At 47.5% G+C, this 26671-nt stretch overlaps 1 protein-coding gene and 2 long non-coding RNA genes across 3 annotated transcripts; 2 read left to right on the forward strand and 1 right to left on the reverse strand.

Moving 5' to 3' along the window:
- Window positions 1-444: 444 nt before the first annotated feature.
- LOC142906636 (uncharacterized) lies at window positions 445-11884 on the reverse strand. Its single transcript, XR_012930401.1, has 2 exons — window positions 11753-11884; window positions 445-2615 (listed from the first exon to the last, which is right to left on the reverse strand). It is a non-coding gene; the product is annotated as an uncharacterized LOC142906636 (long non-coding RNA).
- LOC116956936 (uncharacterized) lies at window positions 2383-8110 on the forward strand. The gene is made up of 4 exons (XM_032978823.2): window positions 2383-2692; window positions 2893-3408; window positions 5079-5393; window positions 6128-8110. The coding sequence occupies exons 1-4, from the start codon at window positions 2383-2385 to the stop codon at window positions 7762-7764; spliced, it is 2778 nt and encodes a 925-aa protein (XP_032834714.2). The 3' UTR covers window positions 7765-8110.
- Window positions 11885-17147: 5263 nt separating the features above from the next.
- Window positions 17148-26540, forward strand: LOC116956999 (uncharacterized). The gene is made up of 3 exons (XR_004405074.2): window positions 17148-18283; window positions 24586-24679; window positions 25741-26540. It is a non-coding gene; the product is annotated as an uncharacterized LOC116956999 (long non-coding RNA).
- The last annotated feature ends 131 nt before the right edge of the window (window positions 26541-26671 follow it).

Genomic DNA, 26671 nt, shown 5'->3' on the forward strand with positions numbered 1-26671 from the left:
GTAAACTGTTGTCGTACATGTCTATATACTGCATACACAAGTATATATATATAGTGCGTGTTTGCGTTGTAGGCTCAAGGGATTGGATTGGGGCTGTCGTCATCGTCATGATCGCTACTCTGTGTGGATTTGCCGGCCTCGTCTATTGGATGAAAAGATCTCAAAAGCGTCTACATGCAGGTGGTGAGCCGTCCTCTCGTGGATCGCAATGCACCCATTGGTCCCCCGTGTTAATAATTTGACATAAACCTTCATTCAGCCGAGTCTCCCTACGTTCTGTGATATTAAGAAGCTTCAAGTTAAAGTGCCTTTCCACTCGAGTGAGTATGGAACGATGGTTTTTGCAATAACATCTCTCGATGATGGAATAATTAGGGTTAGTGAGAGCGTTTACAGTTCTAGGGGGTGTCCTGTATGGTGTAAATAATTAAATACACACATTACTACATTCAAATCTGACTTTAATTACCACTCGCACGTCCGATTAGAATGGTTGGTAATGTACGGTGCAAAAGATGTTCAACATACATCCACACCACGATATAATAATGAACCAGATATTTACAATTAGAATGTAATAATGAACACTCATGGACAGATTAGTCCCAGCCACTGTCACCGATGTCGAGGCGAAACGGCTGAGGCTCGCTGGATATGGAAGGATGAACAGATTCGGAGACGCTCCACAGGGCGTTTTCTTTGCTTGTTTGGGAAACGATTCTGACGAGCGAGCGAGCAGAGCGCGTGGATGATCGCGGGCACCAAATTCCACACAGCAGAGAGGTAACGTGCACAGCTTCAGAATTGCCAGCGCAGAAACGCACGGCAATTGTACAATCTTGCAACGGATGGGGACAGCGGCTAATTTGTGCTTGAAGGTTTAATAGTTTACAAGTTTGTGTGAATGTCACGCTGGAATACAGCGAGTCCTCGTTTAACGTGCAAGTAGCAGTGGATGCGTTCCTGAAGAGGTTCTGCATGAAGTGAAAAACGCGTTAATGATGAAGTGTGGCGAGATACGATGAACTACTACGCACACCACGCAGTGAGATGGAGGGACTAGTAACGGAGGCTATGCCGCCAATGCGTTAGTGTATCACTCCGCTTATCGCATCACTGCACCACTCAGCCAGGCAGCTCAATGAAGTAGTTCGTCATCAATTGCTCAGACACTGCGTTATAATGGTGCATGGTCCGTGTTAGAATGGTGCATGGTCCGTGTTATAACGGTGCATGGTCCGTGTTATAACGGTGCATGGTCCGTGTTATAACGGTGCATGGGCCGTGTTATAATGGTGCATGGTCCGTGTTATAACGGTGCATGGTCCGTGTTAGAATGGTGCATGGTCCGTGTTATAACGGCGTGCGTTCTGGGTTGTGTGATGAGCGTTGCCTAATAGAAGAAGCGCGTAGTAGCGGAAGCGCGTCGCTGTGAAGCCGACGTGCTGAGCTGTATGATGAGCGTTGCATTTTACTACCCAAGCAGGGGTGACCGATGTGGAGCTGCAACCGCTGCAAGAGGAGACTCACCAAAAGGCACCCACAGAGGAACCACAGGTGACACTCCGACAGCACCGTCAGACTAAATCACTCTCTGACAACCGTAGTTTGAACAGTGAACCCAATGTCAATGACTCATTCTCCTACAGCGACGTAGTTTCAGCTGCAGAGTATCTGTCAGTGTAAACACATCAAGTTGCGAGGAATAATGAAATAAAAAATATAAAAGTGTTTTCCTGATTGATTTAAAGAAGCATATCGCTACAGGCCTGAGCCCATGTTGGAAATTCCATGTTCCTTGGAACAGCCTCTCCAATTTGCAATTTACTTTGCTCAGCCACTGAGGGTGTAACGGGTTTCTTTCCTCATTGCTGTTGCCCCGTGTCCCCCGGTACCTTCGCCGTTCCGCTGTAATGTGCAATGATGCCTACTTTGTTGAGGGCGATATTGGCTCGTAAAATAAAGATTTATTGACAAACCCTGGGAGTTACAAATACACAACAATCTTGACTTGCAAGTATAATTTATCAATTATTGGCATAATCTTGATACTATTGCTGTTAACTTTATACTATATGAATCAGTTGCTTTGTTAGAGTTTACTTGATTGTTTAGCTGGCTTTACATCCTATCATTTTCCACCTCTGCAGATCAGCTTGGGCTGGATACCGGTGATAAAGAGATTCACAGCTCATCAGATTCTTGCAGAGTAACTCAATGTCTGTGTCTGTGCACATCTCTACTGTAGCCAGCCCTGGACAAAAGGCAGTGGGCTGACTCCACCACAGGTGGGAGTTGAACTCAGGGCCCTGTGCTTACAAGTTCCATTGTAGAGTCCACGTCCTAACAGTGGCCGTGTCGCAGGTGAGAGACGCCGTGGAGATGATCCAAGAGAAGATGGCCTCGAGTGGAGGTGCCGTGTGGACGTGGCTGAGTGACCGTCGCTCAGAGCTGCTGGGGAGTGGAGGCGGTGGGGTCGGGCCCCACCTCTTGCTCGACCTCTTCCTGCGGAAGCTCATCGACGAGGCCGAGTACTGGAAGGCACGCGGCCTCCCTGATGCGTCGCGACGGGCACACTACGTCATCGCCCTCGTGGTAGACAGAGGAGAGGAGGCCTGCGGGAAGTTCAGGGACATTTACCAGGGCTTCAGTAGCAGGAAGATAACATTTCTAGACATGCAGAGACAGGCTGGTAAGTACATAAATGACATTGCAACATTACCTATATTACTGTAACGTTATATTATTAATAATGTATAATTACGAATGTTATGTTTCACTGGGCCTTGTTCTGTGATCCACCCCAGTACCTCTTGCGACCCACCAATGCTTCACGACCCATAGTTTGGGAACCACTCAGTAACAGCGCTGATATTATTTTCATTGTTACAGACATCTGCTCACCAACATACGACCCTACCACAGCAAACAAGATGCTTTTCCTCTCCACGGACCTCAAGACGGTGACGAGAGCAACTCAACCTCATCCATACCCAGATCACGTGGATAGGTTTGTGAGACACCCCCAGGTGCTGTGCTCTGAGAAATTCCTCTCTGGTCGCCACTACTGGGAGCTGCACGTGGGCTGTGCAGAGCAATACATGGTCGGTGTCACCCGTGTGAAGGATTTTATTAAAATCAAAAAAACTGAACAAGATCTGGAACACAACGCTGCGTCCTGGTGCGTGTGGAGACGCGACGCTGAGCTCGTGGCTGCTCACAATGGAGAAGTCACCGTGCTGAACCCGCCAGTGCCTCCCCAGCGAATCGGGCTTCACCTGGACTTTGAAATTAGGCAGCTCACGTTTGTTTGTGCCGAGACCATGACGCCTCTGCACACTTTTACACTGACATCCAAGCTTCATTTTCATCCTGCCGTGTGGCTGCACAGCGGATCGATCACCATAGGTACGGTCATATTTGTAAACGGCAACGTCCACGTGTGTACAATAACACAACACAGCCATTCGCGTCATTGTGGAGAATATCAGTGCTGACATAAATGAGCAGAGACAGCACGCATCCTTCACGTGCTTGTCCCTCTACGTAAATATTAAAGTGCTTTGTAATCTTGACTTAAAGCTTTCGTGACTGCAGGAATTAATATTCTTTGGGTCTTTCGGTAAAGTCACGTAGATGGTTCAAAGAAAATAACATCGCAAGTGGTCACCTGAAGACGACCGCTTGCATCGCGATCGAAACGTCGTAGTTCTGTTTTATTTGAAGCTATCCAGGTTGACTTTACTCCGTGAATATGATTTGTAATCATCCCATGAGCGACAAGGCCTTCCGGTATTGCTTAATTTCAGCAGCATTGATTCCACACAAACTCTGGACTGGTTACGACATTCGGTGTCTCATCAGCAGTCTGGCTTGCTAGAACCAGTGCTGGTGATCTTCCAGATATTTATAGACGATGACCCTCTCTGATGATTAATTCGGGCATTCCCAGAAGTGATGCACTCCTAGATACAAGTGCAGGAGGCATATTGTCTGCTTGTTTATCTGGCTATATACACAACAGTAACTGATGTTGGGCTTTCCCACTCTGTCAGGTGCAGTATCACAGTTCTCTTGAACATCACCATAAAAAGAGCGATTCAGAGCTTGATGTCATCGTGGGATTCTGCAGATTTCATAACCACCAAATGTAAACTGTGGTAGGAACAAGCTCAGTCTCAATCATGTTCAAGTTTTTCTCCATAATTGTATGGTAATGAAAAAGATGCAAAAGTTTGTATTGCACTGTGTGTATATATATACTTAAGAAAAGCCATTATCCTTAAACAGACTTAATTACTGTCATTTGATCAAACAGAATATTTTAGAAAGTTTCCAGGCTGCCAAAAGTTTACACTTTTCTTATATTCTCAGTCCAAGTAGAAGTCCATTAGAGACATAATGTAAGATAATTACACGAACAATAAACATCAGCAAACGCTTCAAAGTAGACACGACTACATCTAACTATACCCTCATGGAAAGCTCTCAATAACTGTTCTGGTAATTTCCCAGTGAGAGATGACTGTCAGTCAGACGCTATTAAAACATAACCCATTAACACATTCCCCAGTGAAATAAGTGCCACAGATTTAATCCACAGCGTGGTTATGATTCTGACATTTCCCAAACTGTAGGGTTAGGCTCGAAATACATAAAGATTACAAATATTAAAAATAAGAATATGTTTTAGCGTTAATTGCAATAAAACAGATGTTAAGATGTTCAAACACAAAATAAAAACCTTTTTTAAGGAATTAAGTCTGCATTAACCACACGTACCTGTGGTGCACATGAAGACAAACATGCTTTGATAATACGTGGCATTGTCCTTGAAACTGATTGACCTACAACAGAGAAAGTCTTCTTCATGGCCTAGTCTCACCAGTGTCCGACCAGAGAATGCTAAAAGGTGTAAAGTATCATTCACCAAAAGGAGAAGAAATTGAAGGTTTTGCATTAGAGATTCATCCCTTCCTCATCATCCACTGTCATGGATCGTGAATGCCCACAAACACGCTCAGGCAGAGTCTAAGGCACCAATTCTCATCCACGCGTTTTGTTCTCTCACTCTGCAGCCCAACCCCTCAGTGGTGGCGTCTCCTCCACTCCTGAGAAGAGTCCAGAACCCGCGTCCGGGTCTAAGTCAGAGGGCTATCAGAGGGCACTGCTGCTGTCTAGGAGACCCAATCTCGTCCTACATGAGATGTTGATGCAGGGCCACATCAAGGAGCACGTCTACTGGAAGGCGTACATGGAAAAAAAACCCAGCAAGTGTGAAAAGTTCATCCGCGAGAAAGTTAAAAGTGTAAAGAAGGACGGGGAGCTCGAGGTAGTGATGGAAGCCACTAGAAGTAATGAAAGAGACTTCCTCGCCATGTTACACTCATCAGGTAAGAGACGAACCACTTAAATAGAAGCACACCATTAGGAAGGTTGTCAGGAGAGTGAGACGTCAAGGTGGGCATGAAGTCTCAATCATCTGTGGCTCTGACAACGGTTCGCTCTGTCAATGCTGTTGCTGTAAATGGTGGCGTTTACGACTGAAATGCTGCTAAATTCCAGATCGTTTAGGTATTTATCCACAATCAGTAATGGATTTCTGGTAAAATAAATATCTCATTGTTAAAAATTTCATATATGCACCTAAATATGCACGATAAGCATAGTTTGCTATGTACGGTGCAAAATAAGTTCAACAAGCATGCAAACATATCCTTGTTCCTGTTCATAAGAGGTTTTTGGGTTAGATCGCATAAATATACAAATGTGTCATTAAAACCCGCCTCCACCCGAAACAGCCAACTAGTAAGGGTTGTCACTAAACAGAACGTGCTGATTCGTCACTAGTACAGCACACCGGTGTGTTGGAGAGACAAGCAACAACATTTACAAACTGAGTACTGTTGTGGCTTGGCTCTCCAACACACCGGTGTGATGTACTAGGGACGAATTGGCACGTTCTGTCTACGTGACAACCCTTACTATTTGGCTGCGTCGGGTGGTGGCGGGTTTTAATGACACATTTGTATATTTACGCGATCTAACCCAAAACCTCTAATATGGATGCTATTGGTCGTGAAAGCCTGCTACGTGTTAAATTGTTCTTGTTCTTCTTTGTTTTCAGAAAGGTGCTCTCCCACCGTGAACCCCAATTCCGTGAACTCCAACCTCCGCCTCTCCGTCGACCTCAGGACGGTGACTCTGTCCTCCGAGCACCACTCTTACCCCCACCACCCCGAGCGATTTGAGAACTGCGCTCAGGCCCTGTGCCGCGAGGGCTTCTCCAGCGGCGCGCACTACTGGGAGGTGGACGTGGGCGGCGCGGAGCAGTTCAGAGTGGGCGTCGCGTGCGCCACTCTGCCGCGCGGAGGGAGCGAGGAGGCGCGGCTCCTGGGCGCGGGCGCGGACTCCTGGTGCCTGTGGAGACGCGAGGGCGGCTACGTGGCGAGCCACCGCGGCCTCCACAGCGCACTGGCGGCCGTGCGCCCTCTTCCCAGGAAGATCGGCGTCCACCTGCGTTGGGAAGAGGGGCTCCTCTCGTTCTACTGCGCCGACACCAGGAGGCGGCTGCACTCATTCAATGCCACCGCCTTCCCAGGCCCTCTCTACCCCGCCCTGTGCGTGCACAAGGGGACGGTAACCATACTCCGCCTGAGTCTACGGTTTGAGGAGGGTGAAGGAGCGACCGGTGAGGCGGAGGAGAGTGGAGGAGTGAAGAGAGGTGTGGTAGAAGGTGTGGGAGTGAACAGCGACACGAGTAAGAATGTGGAGCTGCACACCAAGGTCGTGGAGAATAGAGCAGAGAAGAGTGGAGTAGAGAAGAGTGGAGTAGTGGGTAGTGGAGTAGAGAAGAGTGGAGTAGAGAGGAGTGGAGTAGAGAAGAGTGGAGTAAAGAAGAGTGGAGTAGAGAAGAGTGGAGTAGAGAAGAGTGGAGTAGAGAAGAGTGGAGTAGGGAAGAGTGGAGTAGAGGAGGGTGGAGTAGAGAAGAGTGGAGTAGAGAAGAGTGGAGTAGAGAAGAGTGGAGTAGGGAAGAGTGGAGTAGAGGAGGGTGGAGTAGAGAAGAGTGGAGTAGAGAAGAGTGGAGTAGAGAAGAGTGGAGTAGAGAAGAGTGGAGTAGAGGAGGGTGGAGTAGAGAAGAGTGGAGTAGAGAAGAGTGGAGTAGGGAAGAGTGGAGTAGAGAAGAGTGGAGTAGAGGAGGGTGGAGCATCGCAGATTGAGGTGGGGGACGGAGGGACTGGGGGAGGTGCTGCTGGGGAGAGTGAGGCCAGCAACGGAGCAACGCAAAACTCGAGTGGGGCTGGTAGGGGCACGATGAGCGGAGCAGAGAGCGACGTAACTAAACTTGGGGACGTAAACATTGGCTTAGGGACGAGTAAAGGGGAGAAGAGTGACGTGGAAACCAGTAGGATAGTGAAGGTTGATGGTGGAGGAGGGAAGAGTGGTTTGGAGGAGAGTCGAGTGTTGCATAATGAGTCGGAGGATGGAGGTACTGGGAGAAATGCTCATGGGAAGAGTGGCGATGTGGAGCAACACACCGTGACGACTGAGAGTGGTGGTGCAAAGGGTAAAGTGAAAAAGGATAAATCAATTGCGAGTAGACGTAAGGGAATAGGAATGGCTGTGAATAAAAGTGCGAGAATGAAAAGGAAGGTGGATGGAGCAGTACACAGTGACAAGAGTGACAGAAAGGTCGTGGAGAATAGAGAGAAGAGAGGAGTAATGGAGAGTGGAGTAGTGGGGAGTGGAGTAGAGAAGAGTTGAGTAGAGAAGAGTGGAGTAGAGAAGAGTGGAATAGAGAAGAGTGGAGTAGAGAAGAGTGGATTAGAGAAGAGTGGAGTATCGCCGATTGAGTCGGAGGATGGAGGTACTGGAGGAAATTGTGCTGGGAACAGTGGCGATGTGGAGGAACACACCGTGACGACTGAGAGTGGTGGTGCAAAGGGTAAAGTGAAAAAGGATATTTCAATAGCGAGTAAACTTAAGCGAATAGGAATGGCTGTGATTAAAAGTGAAGGAATGAAAAGGAAGGTGGATGGAGCGGTAAACAGTGACAAGAGTAAAAATGTTGACGTGGACCACAAGGTCGGGGATAATGAAAGAGACGAGAGGAATGTCGAGGTGGGGGGTGGTGGAATGGAGGGGGGTGGTGATGGGGAGGGAGGGGATGCAGATAAAAAAAAATCTGAGGCGACTGGGAGAGACGCTGTGATAAGTAGAGGGCGTTTTAAATCACTGAGTGGTGAGAGTGAAAGTGAGGGAGTGAATAGTGAGGTGGATGAAAGTGGAGAAGTGAAGAGCGCTGCGGGGGGGATGGTGGAGGGGAGAAGAGTGGAGTCGAGGAGAGTGTCACAGATTGAGGTGGGGGTGGAGGAATGGGGGAAAATGGTGCTGGGGAAGTAAAGGAAACTGGGAGGAGTGGTGGGGATGACGCAGAGAATGAAGGGAGAGTGCAGACAATTATGGGGGCGGTTTATTGGAACTTGACAGGAGCTTCGAATGAGGTGGGAGAGGTTGAAGTTAAGGAGGTCGATGCTGGGAATGGTGCAGGAGAGAAGAAGAGTGGGGAGGTGGAGGAGGAGGTGTAAGAAAAGGAGAAGGTGTAGGAGGAGGTGTAGGAGGATGTGTAGGAGGAGGAGGTGTAGGAGGAGGTGTAGGAGGAGGTGTAGGAGGAGGAGGTGTAGGAGGAGGAGGTGTAGGAGGAGGTGTAGGAGGAAGTGTAGGAGGAGGAGGTGTAGGAGGAGGTGTAGGAGGAGGTGTAGGAGGAGGTGTAGGAGGAGGAGGTGTAGGAGGTGTAGGAGGAGGTGTAGGAGGAGGAGGTGTAGGAGGAGGAGGTGTAGGAGGAGGTGTAGGAGGAGGTGTAGGAGGAGGTGTAGGAGGAGGAGGTGTAGGAGGTGTAGGACGAGGTGTAGGAGGAGGTGTAGGAGGAGGTGTAGGAGGAGGAGGTGTAGGAGGAGGTGTAGGAGGTGGTGTAGGAGGAGGTGTAGGAGGAGGTGTAGGAGGTGTAGGAGGAGGTGTAGGAGGAAGAGGTGTAGGAGGAGGTGTAGGAGGAGGTGTAAGAGGAGGTGTAGGAGGAGGTGTAGGAGGTGTAGGAGGAGGTGTAGGAGGAGGTGTAGGAGGAGGAGGAGGTGTAGGAGGAGGTGTAGGAGGAGGTGTAGGAGGAGGTGTAGGAGGAGGAGGTGTAGGAGGAGGAGGTGTAGGAGGAGGAGGTGTAGGAGGAGGTGGTGTAGGAGGAGGTGATGTAGGAGGTGTAGGAGGAGGTGTAGGAGGAGGTGTAGGAGGAGGAGGTGTAGGAGGAGGTGTAGGAGGAGGAGGAGGTGTAGGAGGAGGAGGTGTAGGAGGAGGAGGTGGAGGAGGTGTAGGAGGAGGTGGTGTAGGAGGAGGTGTAGGAAGAGGAGGAGGTGTAGGAGGAGGTGTAGGAGGAGGTGTAGGAGGAGGTGTAGGAGGAGGAGGAGGTGTAGGAGGGGGTGTAGGAGGAGGTGTAGGAGGAGGAGGTGTAGGAGGAGGTGTAGGAGGAGGTGTAGGAGGAGGAGGTGTAGGAGGAGGAAGTGTAGGAGGAGGTGTAGGAGGAGGTGTAGGAGGAGGTGTAGGAGGAGGTGTAGAAGGAGGAGGAGGTGTAGGAGGTGTAGGAGGAGGTGTAGGAGGAGGTGTAGGAGGTGTAGGAGGAGGAGGTGTAGGAGGAGGAGGTGTAGGAGGAGGTGTAGGAGGTGTAGGAGGAGGTGTAGGAGGAGGTGTAGGAGGTGTAGGAGGAGGTGTAGGAGGAGGAGGAGGTGTAGGAGGAGGTGTAGGAGGAGGTGTAGGAGGAGGAGGTGTAGGAGGAGGAGGTGTAGGAGGAGGAGGTGTAAGAGGAGGTGTAGGAGGAGGTGTAGAAGGAGGAGGTGTAGGAGGTGTAGGAGGAGGTGTAGGAGGAGGTGTAGGTGTAGGAGGAGGAGGTGTAGGAGGAGGTGTAGGAGGAGGTGTAGGAGGAGGTGTAGGAGGAGGAGGTGTAGGAGGAGGAGGTGTGGGAGGAGGAGGTGTAGGAGGAGGTGTAGGAGGAGGTGTAAGAGGAGGTGTAGGAGGAGGTGTAGGAGCTGTAGGAGGAGGTGTAGGAGGAGGAGGTGTAGGAGGAGGAGGTGTATGAGGAGGAGGTGTATGAGGAGGAGGTGTAGGAGGAGGTGTAGGAGGAGGTGTAGGAGGAGGTGTAGGAGGAGGAGGAGGTGTAGGAGGAGGATTAGGAGGTGTAGGAGGAGGTGTAGGAGGTGTAGGAGGAGGTGTAGGAGGAGGTGTAGGAGGTGTAGGAGGAGGAGGTGTAGGAGGATGTGTAAGAGGAGGTGTAGGAGGAGGTGTAGGAGGAGGAGGAGGTGTAGGAGGAGGTGTAGGAGGAGGTGTAGGAGGAAAACGTGTAGGAGGAGGTGTAGGAGGAGGTGTAGGAGGAGGTGTAGGAGGAGGAGCAGGTGTAGGAGGAGGAGCAGGTGTAGGAGGAGGTGTAGGAGGAGGAGGTGTAGGAGGAGGTGGAGGAGGTGTAGGAGGAGGAGGTGGAGGAGGTGTAGGAGGAGGAGGTGTAGGAGGAAGAGGTGTAGGAGGAGGTGGTGTAGGAGGAGGTGGAGAGCTAAGAGCGTTAGAGTGGAGGGACACAAAACGCCGACTGTGCAGGCGTTGAGAATTCAGATGAAGTCTTCGCCCCGTGATTAATCCAGATTCTCCAGTGCAGAGAATTGATGGCTGCACGAAGCGTAGCAGCACGTTACATTTGTCTTTTTTTACGTAACTCATCGTATTCGTAATAAAGTCTTTTGAGTTACATCGCGTAAAAATAAATGTGTCGTTAACCCACCACCACCTGACAGCCAATTCGTAAAGTTTGTTACATCAACAAAACGTGCCAATCAGCTATTATAAGAATTGGGCTTTCCCCTTTTTCTGACAACAAACTGAAAACTTTTTACGAGGAATCATGTCTCCATTAACCACAATACTTGTGGTCACAATGCAAACAGAAAACACACTCTGATAATATATTGGCATTGTCCTTGAAACTGATTGGTCCACACCAGAGACAGCTTTCTTTTATTGTTTTTTGTTTGCATTCTGACCACAAGTATTGTGGTTAATGCAGTCACGATTCCTCGTAATAAGGATCAGTTTTGTTGCCAGAAAAAAGGGGAAAAACCTCTTCTTATACGTTGGTACCGGCAAAGGAAGTCCCATGGATCGGCTATTACTTCAGCACATGGGTTTGATGGTGAGTCAACCCATAACATTTACATTGCATGCAGTACGACGTTTCACTGTGATTCCAACCAGCTTCATCAGGAGATTTTGCCCGGATTGTGAAGAACTTTTCCTGGTTCCGGTCTTAAATAGAGCAAGATGGCCCACGTGTTACATTTACGCGACTCATCTCCTTCAAACTCTTAAAATTATTCTTTAGGTGCAGCTGTAATGGGTCCGAGATTCTGAGCATGACGTGTGATGTTGCACCACCTGGTGGAGTTCACTGATATTGAAGGGACATCAGAAGCCGCAATGCAACATCAGAATGCAAGAATGAACTGCTCAGTGATAGCGCAGCACATAGAAATTAATGTCACGGACAATTTAAATATGCATAGAAAAAGACGATAATATGAACAGACGCACGATTGTACTTGCATTGTCAAGGGCCAGGTTATGACAATGCAGGGGCCCTGGGCTTCGTCAAGCTCAAGAATCCCGATCTAGGAGCCAAGAAGCTCCGTGGGGACGTCCATCTCTAACAAGGCGAAGTCTCTACCGTCTTAGGAGTAACGTAGCTACAGCTCCGTGAAGAGTCGGCCCCGATGTCTTCCACCTCGTAGACGTTGGTCCCAGGGCAAGCGCCCAGACCGCGGCCTCGCCCTGCTCACAAAGCCTCTCGGCCCCACCCCCCAACTGGACAGCGCCCTCCACCCCCACTGCGTCACGTGACTCCAATCGTCACGACGCGTCGAGGTAACGAATTCATTCATTCATCTCCATATATAAAAGGCAAAGTTGTGATTATGTGTGTCTGTTCAAAATGTTTAGCGTACTTCCCGACATGCAAAAAACTTGCAATTTGCCGTGTGGGTACTTTCCAGACTGTACACCATGCAAAAATTATAAAAAATAAACTTTTGTTTTTTTAGGGGGCGGGGAGCTCAATAATGTATATAGTTTTTGCACGGCAAGTGACCTGTGACGTCAAATCTGTCACGTGACCCGCGCATGTGGAAGCGTAACGCATTGTAGTGTAGTGGTTAGCGCTCCGCTACGAACCCGGCGATCCGAGTTCGATTCCCGCTCATGGCCACCGCCGGTGACGATTATTTGAACCGGTCCTAGGCCTCCCCTAGGTCGACTCAGCCTCAAACGAGTAACTGCTGTGGTGTGTGAACATCGCCACTGGGGAGACAAAGGCGGCCGCGCGTGGTGGATCCAAGTCCCGGGCAAAGCCGGGTAGTACAGCTAGTTAATTATATAGACACTCCACTACGGCCACCCGTTCTTCACGACCTCCACGTGGACACTTTAACACTTTCTCTTTGCAGTCCCCTACATCTGTAGAGTGTTGTCATGGGAATTATAATAACCGGTTTAGATACTTTATTTTTTGTACCTACATCGCCTTTATTTATGTTTACCGATTATGTAAAACTTCAACCTTCATATTATTGACTTAACGCTTTCGTGACTGCAGGAATTAAAATTATTTGGGTCTTTCGGTAAAATAAAATGAACAAAACCACGATGTTTTGATCACAACACAAGCGATCGTTTTTGTCTCCCTCCTGATGTTGTATATGAGCCTTTTCCAAAATTGATATTAACAATAATATTTGCTGTTATATATCATATTTTTTTATTACAAACGAAAAAAATAATAATTAATAAAACCCGTAAGCCAGGCACACGCAAAACCAGGTGTCGGTCATAAACAGGCCATTAATAAATAAAGAAATAATAAAACTCTCGAGGCGAGGATGTTAGCAGCTATCTGCAAAGATCTCCAGATGAACAAGAGTTTGATGTGCCCTAAGGGAGGTCACGCAGAGGGAAGCCCTCCGCAAGCCAGAAATGAGGACGCCCACGGGTTAAACTATTTTTTTTTAAAGCAACAGTTCAAATTTAAAATGCAATAACAAGAATAAGCTAAAGTTAGCGGTCCTCGCGCTCACTCCAATCAAGACCAGGCCACCAGATACATCAGTGAATTATTATCCAATAATTAATTCGCTATCAAATGATTTTCACCTTTAATACTTTTACTGTTAAAACAAAGCTTGGAAACAAAATACCGAGTCACATCAAAGGTTATCGAGAAGGAATGAGGCGAACGGGCAAACTTACGAAAGAGTTTAAACAACATCCCAAGCAACCCCGACCACCTTTGTCTCTCTCACAGCGCGGAGAAGCAGGAATTACACCTTATCACAAGGGGCCATCTGGAAAAGCCAGCCGGGTTTGATGAGGAGACAAACCCCACCCCACACACGGCAACCAGACAAACAAGTTTTAAAGAAATTGCAATATAACATTAATAACAACGTGTTAACCTTAAACGATATTCCATTATAGAACCTTACAGAACCAAGGGATATGGATTCCAACAATCTGGAAACGGACCTCTTAAACTCAGGATGAAAATTATGTTTCTTTTTAATAATTCCATCATAACATTTCGAACCTCGGTAAACCGAGAGGTGTCGGGAGGACGTAGTTACAAACACGAGTCGTGGCGAACATGGGACCAAATGGTATTTGAGAAATATAAGTCGAAAGTATAAAGAGATAGGGGCTTCCGACCACCTTTGTCTCTCCCGAAGAGCGCGAGAGAGGAATTTCACGCCAGGGCAAACAGATCGTTATCGCAGGAGCCATCTGTACACACACACACGAACTCACACACACAGACCCCGCCACCCCCTTTTCCACTGCGCAGAGAGAATTGTCTTTGAATATAACGGTCAGCCGCATTTTTCAAAAGTTCAGTGAAGTTAAGTCAAGAGTCAAGACAGATCAGCGAGTCAAGACGTCCACAGGACGAGCAGTCGCATGGAGCGGCTGGCTCCGAGTCTCGCTGAGTAGCGAGGATCGCTGAGTCGCGATGTATCAACGAAAGTGAGTCATACAGCAGTGGAGAGAAACTGCTATCAGCGAATCAGCGCTGAGAGCGCTCGAGCATCTCCACAAAGAAAGCACGTGCAACGTGGCTCAACCAGCAGCGGAAAAGCTTGGGCAGCCGCTAACAACTTCAGCAAACCAGTGGCCAAGCGCGTGCGACTTGAGTCATACAGCAGTGGAGGAAACCTGCTGTCAGAGAGCCGCCAACAACCTCAACAAAGAGAGCGCGTGCGACTCGGCTCACTCAGCAGAAGAAAAACTTGACCTGTCGCCGGCGAGCGCAGCGTCAGATGCTACAGCAGCGGAAAGAGCGCGCGCCGGCGTAGCTCATCCAGCAGTGGAGGAAACTGCTGTCAGCGAACCAGCACGGGCGCGTTCGCGCATCTTCAAGGAGAAAGAGCGCGGCCAGCAACGCCAAGCAAGAGCGTGCAGCAGCTCAGCCAGCAGTGGAGAGAAACTGCTATCAGCGAATCAGCACGGGCGCGTTCGCGCATCTTCAAGGAGAGGGAGCGCGCCACCAGCGTGCCATCAGCACCAGCACCAGCGCGTGCCAACAGCGCGCCACAAGCGTGCCACCAACATCAGCACCAGCGCGTGCCAACAGCGTGCCACCAGCGTGCTACAGTGCGCAACTTCGCGTCACCAGGGCTGAGAGGGCAGCGGTCCTGCACTCAACACCCATCGGCGCGACGACGGCGAGCGTCGTGCTGACTCATCCAGCCAGCGGTGGACAGAAACTGGCAGTCGTTCGTATGCCCCCCCACACTCTCCCCCCTCCTCACTCCCCCACCGCTACACAACGAACAAACATTTTTTTTTGACAAGGAAATCAACCTAGGCGTTTGCTCAACGCAAGAAATCAACAACCCTCCCATTAAACATACAAGACTCATGATAACTGCGTCAACTATTAGCTGATAACGAAAAACATCGCCACCCATTGAGTTACGTTGATGAGGCAATCAGAATTATTTCAGTCGAACGCTTTAATTGCATAATCGTTGATGAATCAATGAACGAACATCGCCGTGGTACTGTGCTGACGATTTCAAGCATAATAATTTCGCATATCAGAATGTGTTAAGGATTGGATACGAATCAAAGACCGAGTGCCGTGTTGTGTAATCCTTCAAGAATACGAGTTTGCATATTATAAGGTTAAGGTTTTGATAGAATAGTTCGCATGTTTTTAATCTCTCTCTCAACAACCGATCGATTGCGTTACGCATCGGGAATTAACCACAGGTGCCGCTATCGAGGTGAAACAACGTAATCGTGATGGTATCATGTTCACGCTGTGTTGAAATTCCAAAATCCCGAGATTGAGTTTTCATATTATCCAAAAATTAAAGTTAGCTAGAAATAAAATTGATTAAAGCAGAAGGTTTGTGTGTGATTCTTCCTGAAATTCTGCATTATATTGTTCTGCGTATGAGATCTGAATCCTGGGGACCTATCATAAGCACACTATCACCACACATAATCCATAACACACATAATCCGTAATGTTCAATCGAGAGTAATCGTATTCTTATCGATAATACGGAATTAAAGAGCAGAGTCGAATCGACTCTCTCTCATTCACGCTCACAACGCCTGCGTCACTGCATACGATTAATTGCGTTATTCCAATTCATAACACAATCCTCGTCACCGAGGCTCGACCTGATAATCCATAACGACCTGCATTATCATAACCACGCCCACTCGCATAAATTAATACAATTATCTCTCGAATCAGCATAATTTATGCGCATAATTACACTGATTAACATAATTTCGGATAAATTATGCAAATCTCAAATTTCATTTAATTTTCATTATTTTCATCAATTTTCATAACACCTATATATACAACACTGATGACGATCGCTTGTGTTGTGATCGAAACGTCGTGGTTTTTAATTTATTTTACTTTTATTAACCTGAACCTATCTACGTAAACTTTACCGAATGACATAAAGAATATTTCATATTTTTGTTGTTTCGTATTTTGAGGCCCCTCATAATGCGAGGCACTCGGCTGTAGCTGACTCAGCTTTTGTCACTTTCAAGAGAGAGCTCCATCCAGCACCGTCTTGTACACTTCTGTGACACACGGCGTGAGTATTGTGTGACACAGCGTGTGTGTTGTGTGTTGTGTGACGCACGGCGTGAGTGTTGTGTGTTGTGTGACACGCCGTGTGTGTAGTGTGACACACGGCGTTAGTGTTGTGATGCACATTCCTTCCCCACACCGCGACGCGGTCAAGCGCCAGGTCCCCTCCCCCCCCCTCGTGGTCTTTCTATGCCCCTCCACAGAAACCATGGACGCGTTGAGTTGAGCAATTCCTCTGTGTCAACACACAGCAGACGAATTTCGAGAACACAGAGAATATACTGGGGAGGGCACTGGACGAGATATCAAGCAAGATGCTACCTAAATAATCATCTCAAACCCAACCCGCGTAAAACCAAATCTTTGCCTTCCACCTGAGAAACTGGGATGCAGAGCGACACCTGAATGTCACCTGGGGAGGCCAGAGCCTGGAACACCAGGGTCACCCAGTGTACCTCGGGGTAACACTGGATCGTATACTCAGCTACAACAAGTACAACTTTTAATACCAAAGCCAAGGTCAACACACAACACAACATTCTGCAAAAGCTCGCAAATTCAAAGTGGGGAGCACATCCATCCACAGTACGCATCACGGCCTTAGCACTTTGTATCTCTGTGGCTGAATATGCATGCTCTACCTGGGGACGCTCAACCCACAGTCAACATGTCGACACCACTCTGACACGTGCAGAGTCATAGCAGGGTGCCTGAGAGCCACCCCTGTTCCCTGCCTATTTGCACTTTCTGGCATAGCGGCCCCGAACATCAGGAGGAGGGTGTCAGGTGACCACGACCGGCAAGTCCTAGAGGGGGACGTCCATCATGGCCATCAGCCAGCCCACCGTCGTCTGTCATCGAGAAACTGCTTTTTGTGCTCCACTGTACCAGTGACCACATCGCCGGAATCTGCAAAAACTTCCCTCTGGGGTAAAGAATGGGACAACATCGAGTGACAAAACTGCTGAATGGAGCCAGCGAGGAATCATCCCCAGTGAGGAGCTCACATCTGGCTCCAATTGCAAATGGCACACATGGCGGAGCCTACACTGACTGAGAGTGGGTTTCGTCAAGTTGCAACCCTCTCGTGAAATCACGGGGCTTCTGTGCAACCGAGCAATGTGCTTGTCAGGAGAAGCAAACCATGGATGTTCTCCTGAGATGCCCTGCAGCACCACATTACCCTCCTCAAGATTTGGCAATGCCAACACCAGAAGTGGTGGCCTGTGCAGAATATTGGCCAAAGACTATACAGGTTGGACAGAAGTAGAAGAATAATAACTTAATTATTTATTTGGAAGAATATTGGTGGCGAAAGTCCACTGCTGTTATAATATCTGGGGTGGAGCACACAGTTCCTAACTCGCTGTGCTAATAGTATTCTACTTAACGCAGTCCGGTTAATGAACGATTCAGTACTCAGTGAATCACTTGACTCACTCCCTCACCAGCAGTCAGTCACCTCAGTATCACTCTTCTATCGCTGTCACTTTGGTAACTGTTCCCATGAACGACGCTCATTGGCCGCTTCCACTCGGTCTTCCACACTGCCTGTGTCGTTCACACCGTGTCCAGCCACCACACAACACGTCTCTGTCTGCTTCTTTCCCTGACATTGCTCAACATCTAAGATCCCCATACAGTCTGTCTCTCTACCAATGTCTGTACAACTTTGCTTACTTCAATAAGCATATTGACTCTGACCTTTTACACAATCGTGAGTGATGTTTATTGCTGGCTGCTTGTAATGACCTCTACCAAATCTTCACTTAAAGCTTTCGTGACTCCAGGAATTCATATTCATTGGGTCTTTCGGTAAAGTCACGGTAATCGGTTCAAATAAAATCTACGTAACTTTACCCAAAGAATATGACCTCTACCATTTGCGTTTTTATTGAACTCAAAGTCCATTGAGCCGTGCCGCACCCTCCCTGTCCTCCTCATCAGTCAGGGGGAGAACCCCGACGCGAGCCTCAAGGGGAGTCCATCGCCTCTCGCTCACATCCACACATCCGTGTGGACAACTCCTGGGCCATGTCTCCATTCCGCCTGCTCACCACGTTGCTAACCTGCACACTCATGCTGGTAGGATGCGTGTGTGTGTCTGTGTGTGTGTCTGTTGTTACATTGTTTTGTAGCTTTATTTTGGTCTGGTTGTGGTGTAATAGTTTTCTGCAATGTAGATTCATATTTTCTTTGTTGCGGTTGCACCCGACTCAAGAGCCGCATAGCTCACAGGGCTATACCTAATAAATTAAACTTGAACTTGAAACTGTGTGTGTGTGTCTGTGTGTGTCTATGTGTGTGTATCTGTGTGTGTCTATGTGTGTGTATCTGTGTGTGTGTCTGTGTGTGTCTGTGTGTGTCTATGTGTGTGTGTAGCTGTGTGGGGAGCGGTAGTGTAGCGGTTAGCGTGATACGCTATGAACCTAGCGACCCGGGTTCAATTCCCGCTCACGGCCAACACCAGTGACGATTATCTGAACCGGTCCTGGGCCTCCACTGGGTCGACTCAGCCTGAAATGAGCACCTGGTGCGGTGTGTAAACATCGCCACTGGGGAGACAAAGGCGGTCGGGCGTGGTTGCTGGCCACCCACCCGTTCGTGTACCGTTCCTGCCTTCATAGGTGCTAGCTAACAGCACTTGCCCCTACAGTCTGTTAAGGCTATACGGGGGATCTTTATCTTTTGTCTTTGTGTCTGTGTTTGCATTGTGACTCAGCCTTAGGGAGACAAAGGCGGCCCGTGGTCGTGCTGGCCACCAAACCCGTCGTGTTTATCTCCATAGGCGCTGCTACTCGCTAAGAGCAAAGGGTTAGAGAAGCTATCCTGGGGATCTGTACTGGGGATCTTTGTCTTCACACGTAGCAAGAAGCCAACACGAGGTGTATGCAGAGCCCGGTCCTTGTCATAGCATCGTGGAAATCCTCCACTGGAGGGGTTTCCCCACTCGCTGTGGATGAGCACTGCTCGCCTCAACTCTGAGAAATGCAGTGGACACCGTTGGTCTGCGTAGCCCAGGGACGTTAACTGAATCAGAATCACAATATTTCTGGTGGCGGAATCCCATGACCTATGAAGCTCTTTTTCACAGATGCCGAGTAGCGGAGTGAGGGGGTAGCCACCGCTCACGGCCTCACACGTTAGACGGCTCCCATGCTGAACAAACTGGGATCCGAGTGTAAAAACGTGAAAGGGCCAAATGGAAAAAATCTTGAGAAGATGAGAGGTGTGAACCCATCAGGTCATCTTCAAACTCTTTGCATGGTATTCACAATACACCTTGTGTAGCCTACATCAGGCACAACATTCATTACTCACAAGTGTAATGAGAGAGCGCCATCTAGTGGGCGCCAAGGGGTAACTGCATGGGCACTATTGGGTAACCGGTATCCAATCCTGAGCAGGGACTATATCTGGGCCAAAGGTAACGGGCGGAGTCAGAGAGAATGTTCGGGAACCATCGGGAAGGTTCCACGAGGGGGCGTGGCTAGAGGTGGAGCGTCGCTCCGCCTGGAGGAATATCAGCAGAGGCAGGGGAGGACTCGTGGTCGGTGTGGGAAGCCTCGAGTCCGGACCGCGTCGCTGCTCAGCCTCTCCTCGCGGGTACGGCGCCAGCCAGCGGCGGGATCGGAGGGAGGCAAACCTCGACTTAAAAAAAAATAAAAACAACTTCGTTTAATTCTCGATCAAGAAGTACGTCAATGGCGCCGGAGACACGCGGCGCCTGCGTTTTGTGCGAGGCGATTCCACAGTTTAGGGACCGTGGCGTTTTTGACCTACACAAATATATAAATAATAAAGCATCCATATGAAAATTTAATTGCTTAATAGTAGCGAAATAATTAATTGATACAGGCATGCATTATCACCGGATCTGAGTACGTGTGCAAAATGTGGAATTGATTGGACAACGGGAAGTGGACGAAATATTGATTACAAGATTTAACCACGACAAACAGAGGAATCAAGTTAAGTTAAACCAGGGGTCGGGAACCTATGGCTCGCGAGCCAGATGTGGCTCTTTTGATGATTGCATATGGCTCGCAGATAAAACAAAATATTCTCACTTGTTTTAATCCATCCATCGATTTTTCACTGCGCATGTCCTGTTCAGGGCTGCAGGAGCAATTGTCCATTATTTTAATTGGATGATACTGGCCTACGTTTGCCGTTGCTGGGTAAAACAGGTAAACGCCCCCTTTTGAATCAGTCTGAGACTGCGTCTGCTCGGTCATTAGCTCAAAGCTAACCCTTCGACGAAGAAGATGGCAAAAAGAAAAAAAGACGACGAGTATCGTACATTTCAGGACGAATGGACCGAAGAATTCGCCTTTGTGGAGAGAGCGGGTTCTGCGGTGTGTCTAATTTGCAATGACAAAATTACATCGTTGAAACGGTCGAATGTAAAGCGGCACTTCGACACGCGCCACGCTACCTTTGCATCAAAATACCCTGCGGGAGACAGCAGAAAGAAAGCGTGCCAAGAGCTTCTGAGCAGGGTGCAAGCTAGCCAGCAGCAACTCCGCGTATGGACCCGGCAAGGTGACTATAATTCGGCTAGCTTTGCTGGTTCTTTAGCAATAGTGAGGAACGGAAAACCATTCACAGATGGCGAGTATGCTAAAACGTTCATGCTGGATGTAGCCAATGAACTTTTTGATGATCTTCCGAACAAAGACAAGATAATCAAACGGATACAAGACATGCCTCTGTCGGCAAGAACTGTTCATGATCGTACCATCGTGATGGCAAACAAAGTGGAGGAAACGCAAGTGAAGGACATAAATGCAGCGCCGTTCTTTTCTCTGGCTTTGGATGAGTCAACAGACGTGAGCCATTTGTCGCAGTTCAGCGTGATTGCAAGATATGCTGTTGGTGACACACTGCGCGAAGAAAGTCTTGCTGTTCTGCCATTAAAAGGGTCCACAAGAGGTGAGGATTTATTCAAGTCTTTCATGGAGTTTGCTCAAGAAAAAAGTCTACCTATGGATAAACTTCTCTCAGTGTGTACTGATGGTGCTCCGTGTATGGTGGGGAAAAACAAAGGATTTGTGGCGCTTCTCCGTGAACATGAAAATAGACCCATCCTAAGTTTCCATTGCATTATACACCAGGAGGCACTTTGTGCTCAGATGTGTGACAGGCAGTTTGGCGAAGTGATGTCGCTGGTCATTCGTGTGATCAACTTTATTGTTGCCCGAGCCTTAAATGATCGCCAGTTTAAAACACTGCTGGATGAAGTTGTAAATAACTATCCTGGTCTGCTTTTGCACAGCAATGTGCGTTGGTTGTCAAGAGGGAAGGTGCTTAGCCGTTTTGCGGCTTGCCTGAACGAAATCCGGACTTTCCTTGAAATGAAAGGCGTCGGGCATCCTGAGCTAGCCGACACCGAGTGGCTCCTCAAGTTTTACTATCTCGTAGATCTGACTGAACATCTGAACCAGCTCAACGTGAAAATGCAAGGCATTGGAAATACAGTGTTATCCCTTCAACAAGCTGTATTTGCTTTTGAAAACAAGCTGGAGCTTTTCATCACGGATCTTGAAACAGGTCGTTTACTACATTTTGAAAAACTGAGCCAATTTAAAGATGCATGCACAGCAAGTGAGCCCATTCAAAACCTTGATCTCCACCAGCTAGCTGGCTGCACATCCAGTCTCCTACAGTCCTTCAAAGCACGCTTTGGAGAATTTCGTGAGCACACTCGTCTTTTTAAGTTCATCACCCATCCAAACGAGTGTTCACTGAACACAACCGACCTGAATTACATCCCTGGTGTCTCCGTCAGAGATTTTGAAGCAGAAGTGGCTGACCTGAAGGCCTCAGACATGTGGGTGAATAAGTTCAAGTCACTGAATTAAGATTTGGAAAGAATCACACGACAGAAAGCGGAGTTGGCGAGCAAGCACATGTGGACAGAAATGAAAAAACTCCAACCCGAAGACCAGCTGATTCTCAAAACTTGGAACGCGCTTCCTGTCACATACCACACACTGCAGCGTGTGAGTATTGCTGTATTGACCATGTTTGGATCTACGTATGCATGTGAGCAGTCATTCTCACATCTTAAAAACATCAAGTCCAACCTACGATCACGTTTAACGGATGAAAGCCTCAATGCTTGCATGAAGCTTAACCTCACCAAGTACCAACCCGACTACAAAGACATCAGCAAATCCATGCAGCACCAGAAGTCGCATTAATGGTGAGTGTTATAACAACATTATTTAAAAGAATAAATTCAGAGGCTTATTATACTGACATTTAGTTGAATTCACTCACTGAAATAAATTTCCAAATTTTTTGCTTTCATGGCTCTCTTAGTCAAAAAGGTTCCCGACCCCTGAGTTAAACCGTTGAAAAAGACACCATTCAGGAGTCGTCGTGGAAGTCGTTCATTATACAAGTGTTGTGTCTACAGGGCTGCAACTTGCCCGGATTAGCACGGAATTATGGAGCTCAGAGTCGAATCTGTGTTTTCAAAACGGCTGCCCACAGCCTCTGCATGGTCGCTTTGACCTTCGGTCCCTCAATCTGGGTAGCAATTCCAATACCTGTCTGTCTGTGCTAGGTATTGTAGATGCTCGAGGGTCTCTCCTAGCCAGGGGATCGATTGCAGATTTGTGCTTGCTGCTCGAGTGACCGATAAGGGGACGGTGGCGGTGTGGTGTTCACAGGAGTGATTGCGATTGTTCACCTGTGGAGGGTTCATTGGGTAATGATAGGGGGGTGGCACTGGTTGGTAATAAAGGAGTGAGTGGAAGATACTTGGAGGGGTTATCATAGGGAGGGGTGGCACTGCCAGGATGTGGATGGGTTTTGGAGTTGGAAGGAAGAGGGTGAGCAGCGGTTATGAAGTAGCAGGGAGTTAACGCGTAGACTAAAGAGAAGAGAGCTGCCTCAATGAATCTTTGTGTTTTTAAAGGATTGCTCGGGTTAAGCGTTCACACCCTCCGCTCACTTCGGGAGTCATAGTTCATAGTTCATTTATTTGGTATAGCCCTGTGAGCCATTCGGTTCTTGAATTGGGTGCAACCGCAACAAACTAAAATCATGAACAAGAAAACATCTTAAAGTGATTATGTGACTGTGCAAACAGAAAATACAGGAAAAAAACATCAAAAATATTCCTGAAATAGCACCGTACACCAACACTGTGTGCAAAAAATCCCAGTGGGATGCAAGTCAAAATAACAACAACAACAACAACCACAAGACAACTAAGATTAAGGACATCAGTCTAACTCCGTATACAATAAACAAAAACATGGCCAAAACAAAAGAAACTTTTCGAAATCAACAAAATAAAATCCATAAATGCAATGTAACAGTGATCATAGGAACTGTGACCGAATTTTTAACAATAAAATACGTAAATAAATTATAACACCAAAATCTAAAGCCATATTTTAGGCCACTGAATAGCAGTGGCAGCTAGAGTTGTAAAACTCCTCTAGAGCAGTTTTGAGTGAAGATCTCATAGGTAGTGATTCAGCCGGCTGTCTTTGTTTTATGAGTGGTGGCGAGCACTCGTAAATAAATAACTTAATTGGGGCGTTGTATTTAGGTAGTTATTAGACTGCCATTTAGTGTTGAATGGGCGCACATTCCATAACATTGATTATAAGTGAGTTAACGTGGTACACGTGTGAGTGTAAGAGAGTTAACATGGTACACGTGTGAGTGTGAGTGAGTTAACGTGGTACACGTGTGAGTGTGAGTGAGTTAACGTGGTACACGTGTGTGTGAGTGAGTTAACGTGGTACACGTGTGAGTGTGAGTAAGTTAACGTGGCACACGTGTGAGTGTGAGTAAGTTAACGTGCTACACGTGTGAGTGTGAGTGAGTTAACGTGCTACACGTGTGAGTGAGTTAACGTGGTGCACGTGTGAGTGTGAGTGAGTTAACGTGCTACACGTGTGAGTGTGAGTAAGTTAACGTGCTACACGTGTGAGTGAGTTAACGTGGTACACGTGTGAGTGTGAGTGAGTTAACGTGGTACACGTGTGAGTGTGAGTAAGTTAACGTGGTACGAGTGTGAGTAAGTTAACGTGCTACACGTGTGAGTGTGAGTGAGTTAACGTGGTACACGTGTGAGTGAGTTAATGTGGTACACGTGTGAATGTGAGTGAGTTAACGTCCTACACGTGTGAGTGAGTTAACGTGTTACACGTGTTACACGTGTGAGTGAGTTAACGTGGTACACGTGTGAATGTGAGTGAGTTAACGTGCTACACGTGTGAGTTAACGTGGTACACGTGTGAGTGTGAGTGAGTTAACGTGGTACACGTGTGACTGTGAGTGAGTTAACGTGCTACACGTGTAAGTGAGTTAACGTGGTTCACGTGTGACTGTGAGTGAGTTAACGTGCTGTGTGTGTGCAGATGTTCCCACTCTCTGCAGACGGCAATCAAGATGGCTGTCCCCCAGGAAGTTACAGAACCGAGACCAACATCTGCTGCCAGCTGTGCCGCAAAGGTAACGATGCCATGTTGATGTTTTGTTCAATCAAGAGCGTTCTTTTAATTTCATATTTAGAATGCACAAGAACATTCGGTGTGTGGCAGGTAGCTCAGGGGGTTTATCGTGGCTATATCAGCGACACTGAGCCAGCGCCACCGAGTCCCAGGGTTTGGTTCCTGTTCTCAGCCACCCAACATGAACCTGGGTCAGAGCTGGCTTGTTCAGTGAGACCATAGTTTCAGCCAAGGCAACAGTGATCTAAGAACCCACCAAAGTAATTGCTGTGCCTCACTTTATTTGGTCAGCCACCACTATGGACGCTAACACTTCTAAATTCACACTTAATGACTGGCACGCTGCAAACCTCTTCATAGAATATGAGAGACCGTTTTTTTAGTTGGAGAGGCCTCGTGAAGTGGCTCCATTGATGATGAATGATCAAGATGCGCTCATGAGTCAAGAGTCGTTGTGTCGAGTCGCCTTACGAGTGGTCAAGCGACGGAAACAAAAAAAACGCAGCGCGTTCATCCGTACCAAGTCGTCCTTGTATCACTACCGACCTCTAAATCCGTATCCAGCACAAACAAGGCTGTAATGTAACTGCTGCTGTTATATTTGCAGTGGAGCTGTCTCTTAAATCTCACAGTGGGCGTCCATAATGACGTCACGCACCTGGGGGGGGGGGGGGGCGTCAGACATTTGTGACGATGTGTGACGAGGGGAGGGGTTGAGAAATGTGACGTCACATCAAAATGCGCAACTTTAAATATATCTAGACAACACGTTCTACTTAATTAAATAGACTTTTTAACCAGTGTTTTCTCCTACAACATCAGAGTGCAGCGCCACATTAAATACGCACTACAATGACAATAGCTTAAAGCGATTTGAAGCATGTTTTATATATGCTTCATATTTGAGGGGGGTCTGACTTTTTGTGACGCCGTGTGACGATGGACGGCCCCATAGAACCCAGCTCAATTCAAATCCTTAACGTGCCTCCCCACTTTGCTGTAACTGTGAGTTGACGCAGACCTCTGTTCATAAAATAAAATAATTTTGTTTTGATTCCACAGGGAGTTCAAAGTTGGAAGACTGCATCATTGATGGGCAGCATCCAGCGTGCCCTCTTTGCAGACGAGGATTGACATTCACTGAGTCGGCAAATAACCTCACCAGCTGCAAAGCATGCAAAGTCTGCAACAATCAAAGTATTTGTTCTTTCTCTAATTCAACTCTCCCACCTGCGGTGCCGCGTTCCCAACAGTGGTGGTGCCAGTACATTCCCTGGTCACTGAAACCCATCTCTGAAGCTGCCTTAATTGAATTGTGGGCAGTGGCAATGGGACATTGGTGTAGTGATCCGTTGATAATAAAAAAGCAGATTTTTTAAAATAACAATAAAAATAATAGTAATTGAAACTTGTGACGTGCACAGTGTTGTATATCAGGGTATTGAAAATTTTGATGAAAATAAAAAAAAATTAATGAAATTTGGATAAATGCGTAAGTATCCAAAATTTTGTTAGTTTATGTATTTATGCGCACAAATTATGCTAATTGCGAGAGATTATTGTATTAATGTATGCGAATGTATGTGATTATGCTAATGCGAACCGTTATGATAATTAGGCCCTGCCTCGCTGACGAGGGTAGTATTATCAATTGGGATAAAACCATTAATTGTATGAGGTTATGCAGGTGTGCTGTAAGTATGCCAGATTAAACTCGGCTTCGTTGTCTAGGTTCGTATTATCAATCGGTATGATACAATTATTCTCGCTTTAACATTCACTAATTATGTATTAGTGTTTATCTCAGGTCTCCAAAGTCAAATCTCAACGCAGGATACAGTTTTTATAACTAAGATTATTATGCATGAACTCAGGAAAGAAACACAAAACACTTTTGTGTTAAGCAATTTTAATTCTAAACGAAACCTTAACACTATAATATGCGAACTCTCATGCTTGGAATAATCAACACAGTACCATCGGGGAATTTTCC

The sequence above is a fragment of the Petromyzon marinus genome, chromosome 68 (assembly GCF_048934315.1).
Source record: "Petromyzon marinus isolate PM22_M1 ecotype Great Lakes invasive population chromosome 68, UKy_Petmar_22M1.pri1.0, whole genome shotgun sequence".
NCBI lineage: Eukaryota > Metazoa > Chordata > Hyperoartia > Petromyzontiformes > Petromyzontidae > Petromyzon > Petromyzon marinus.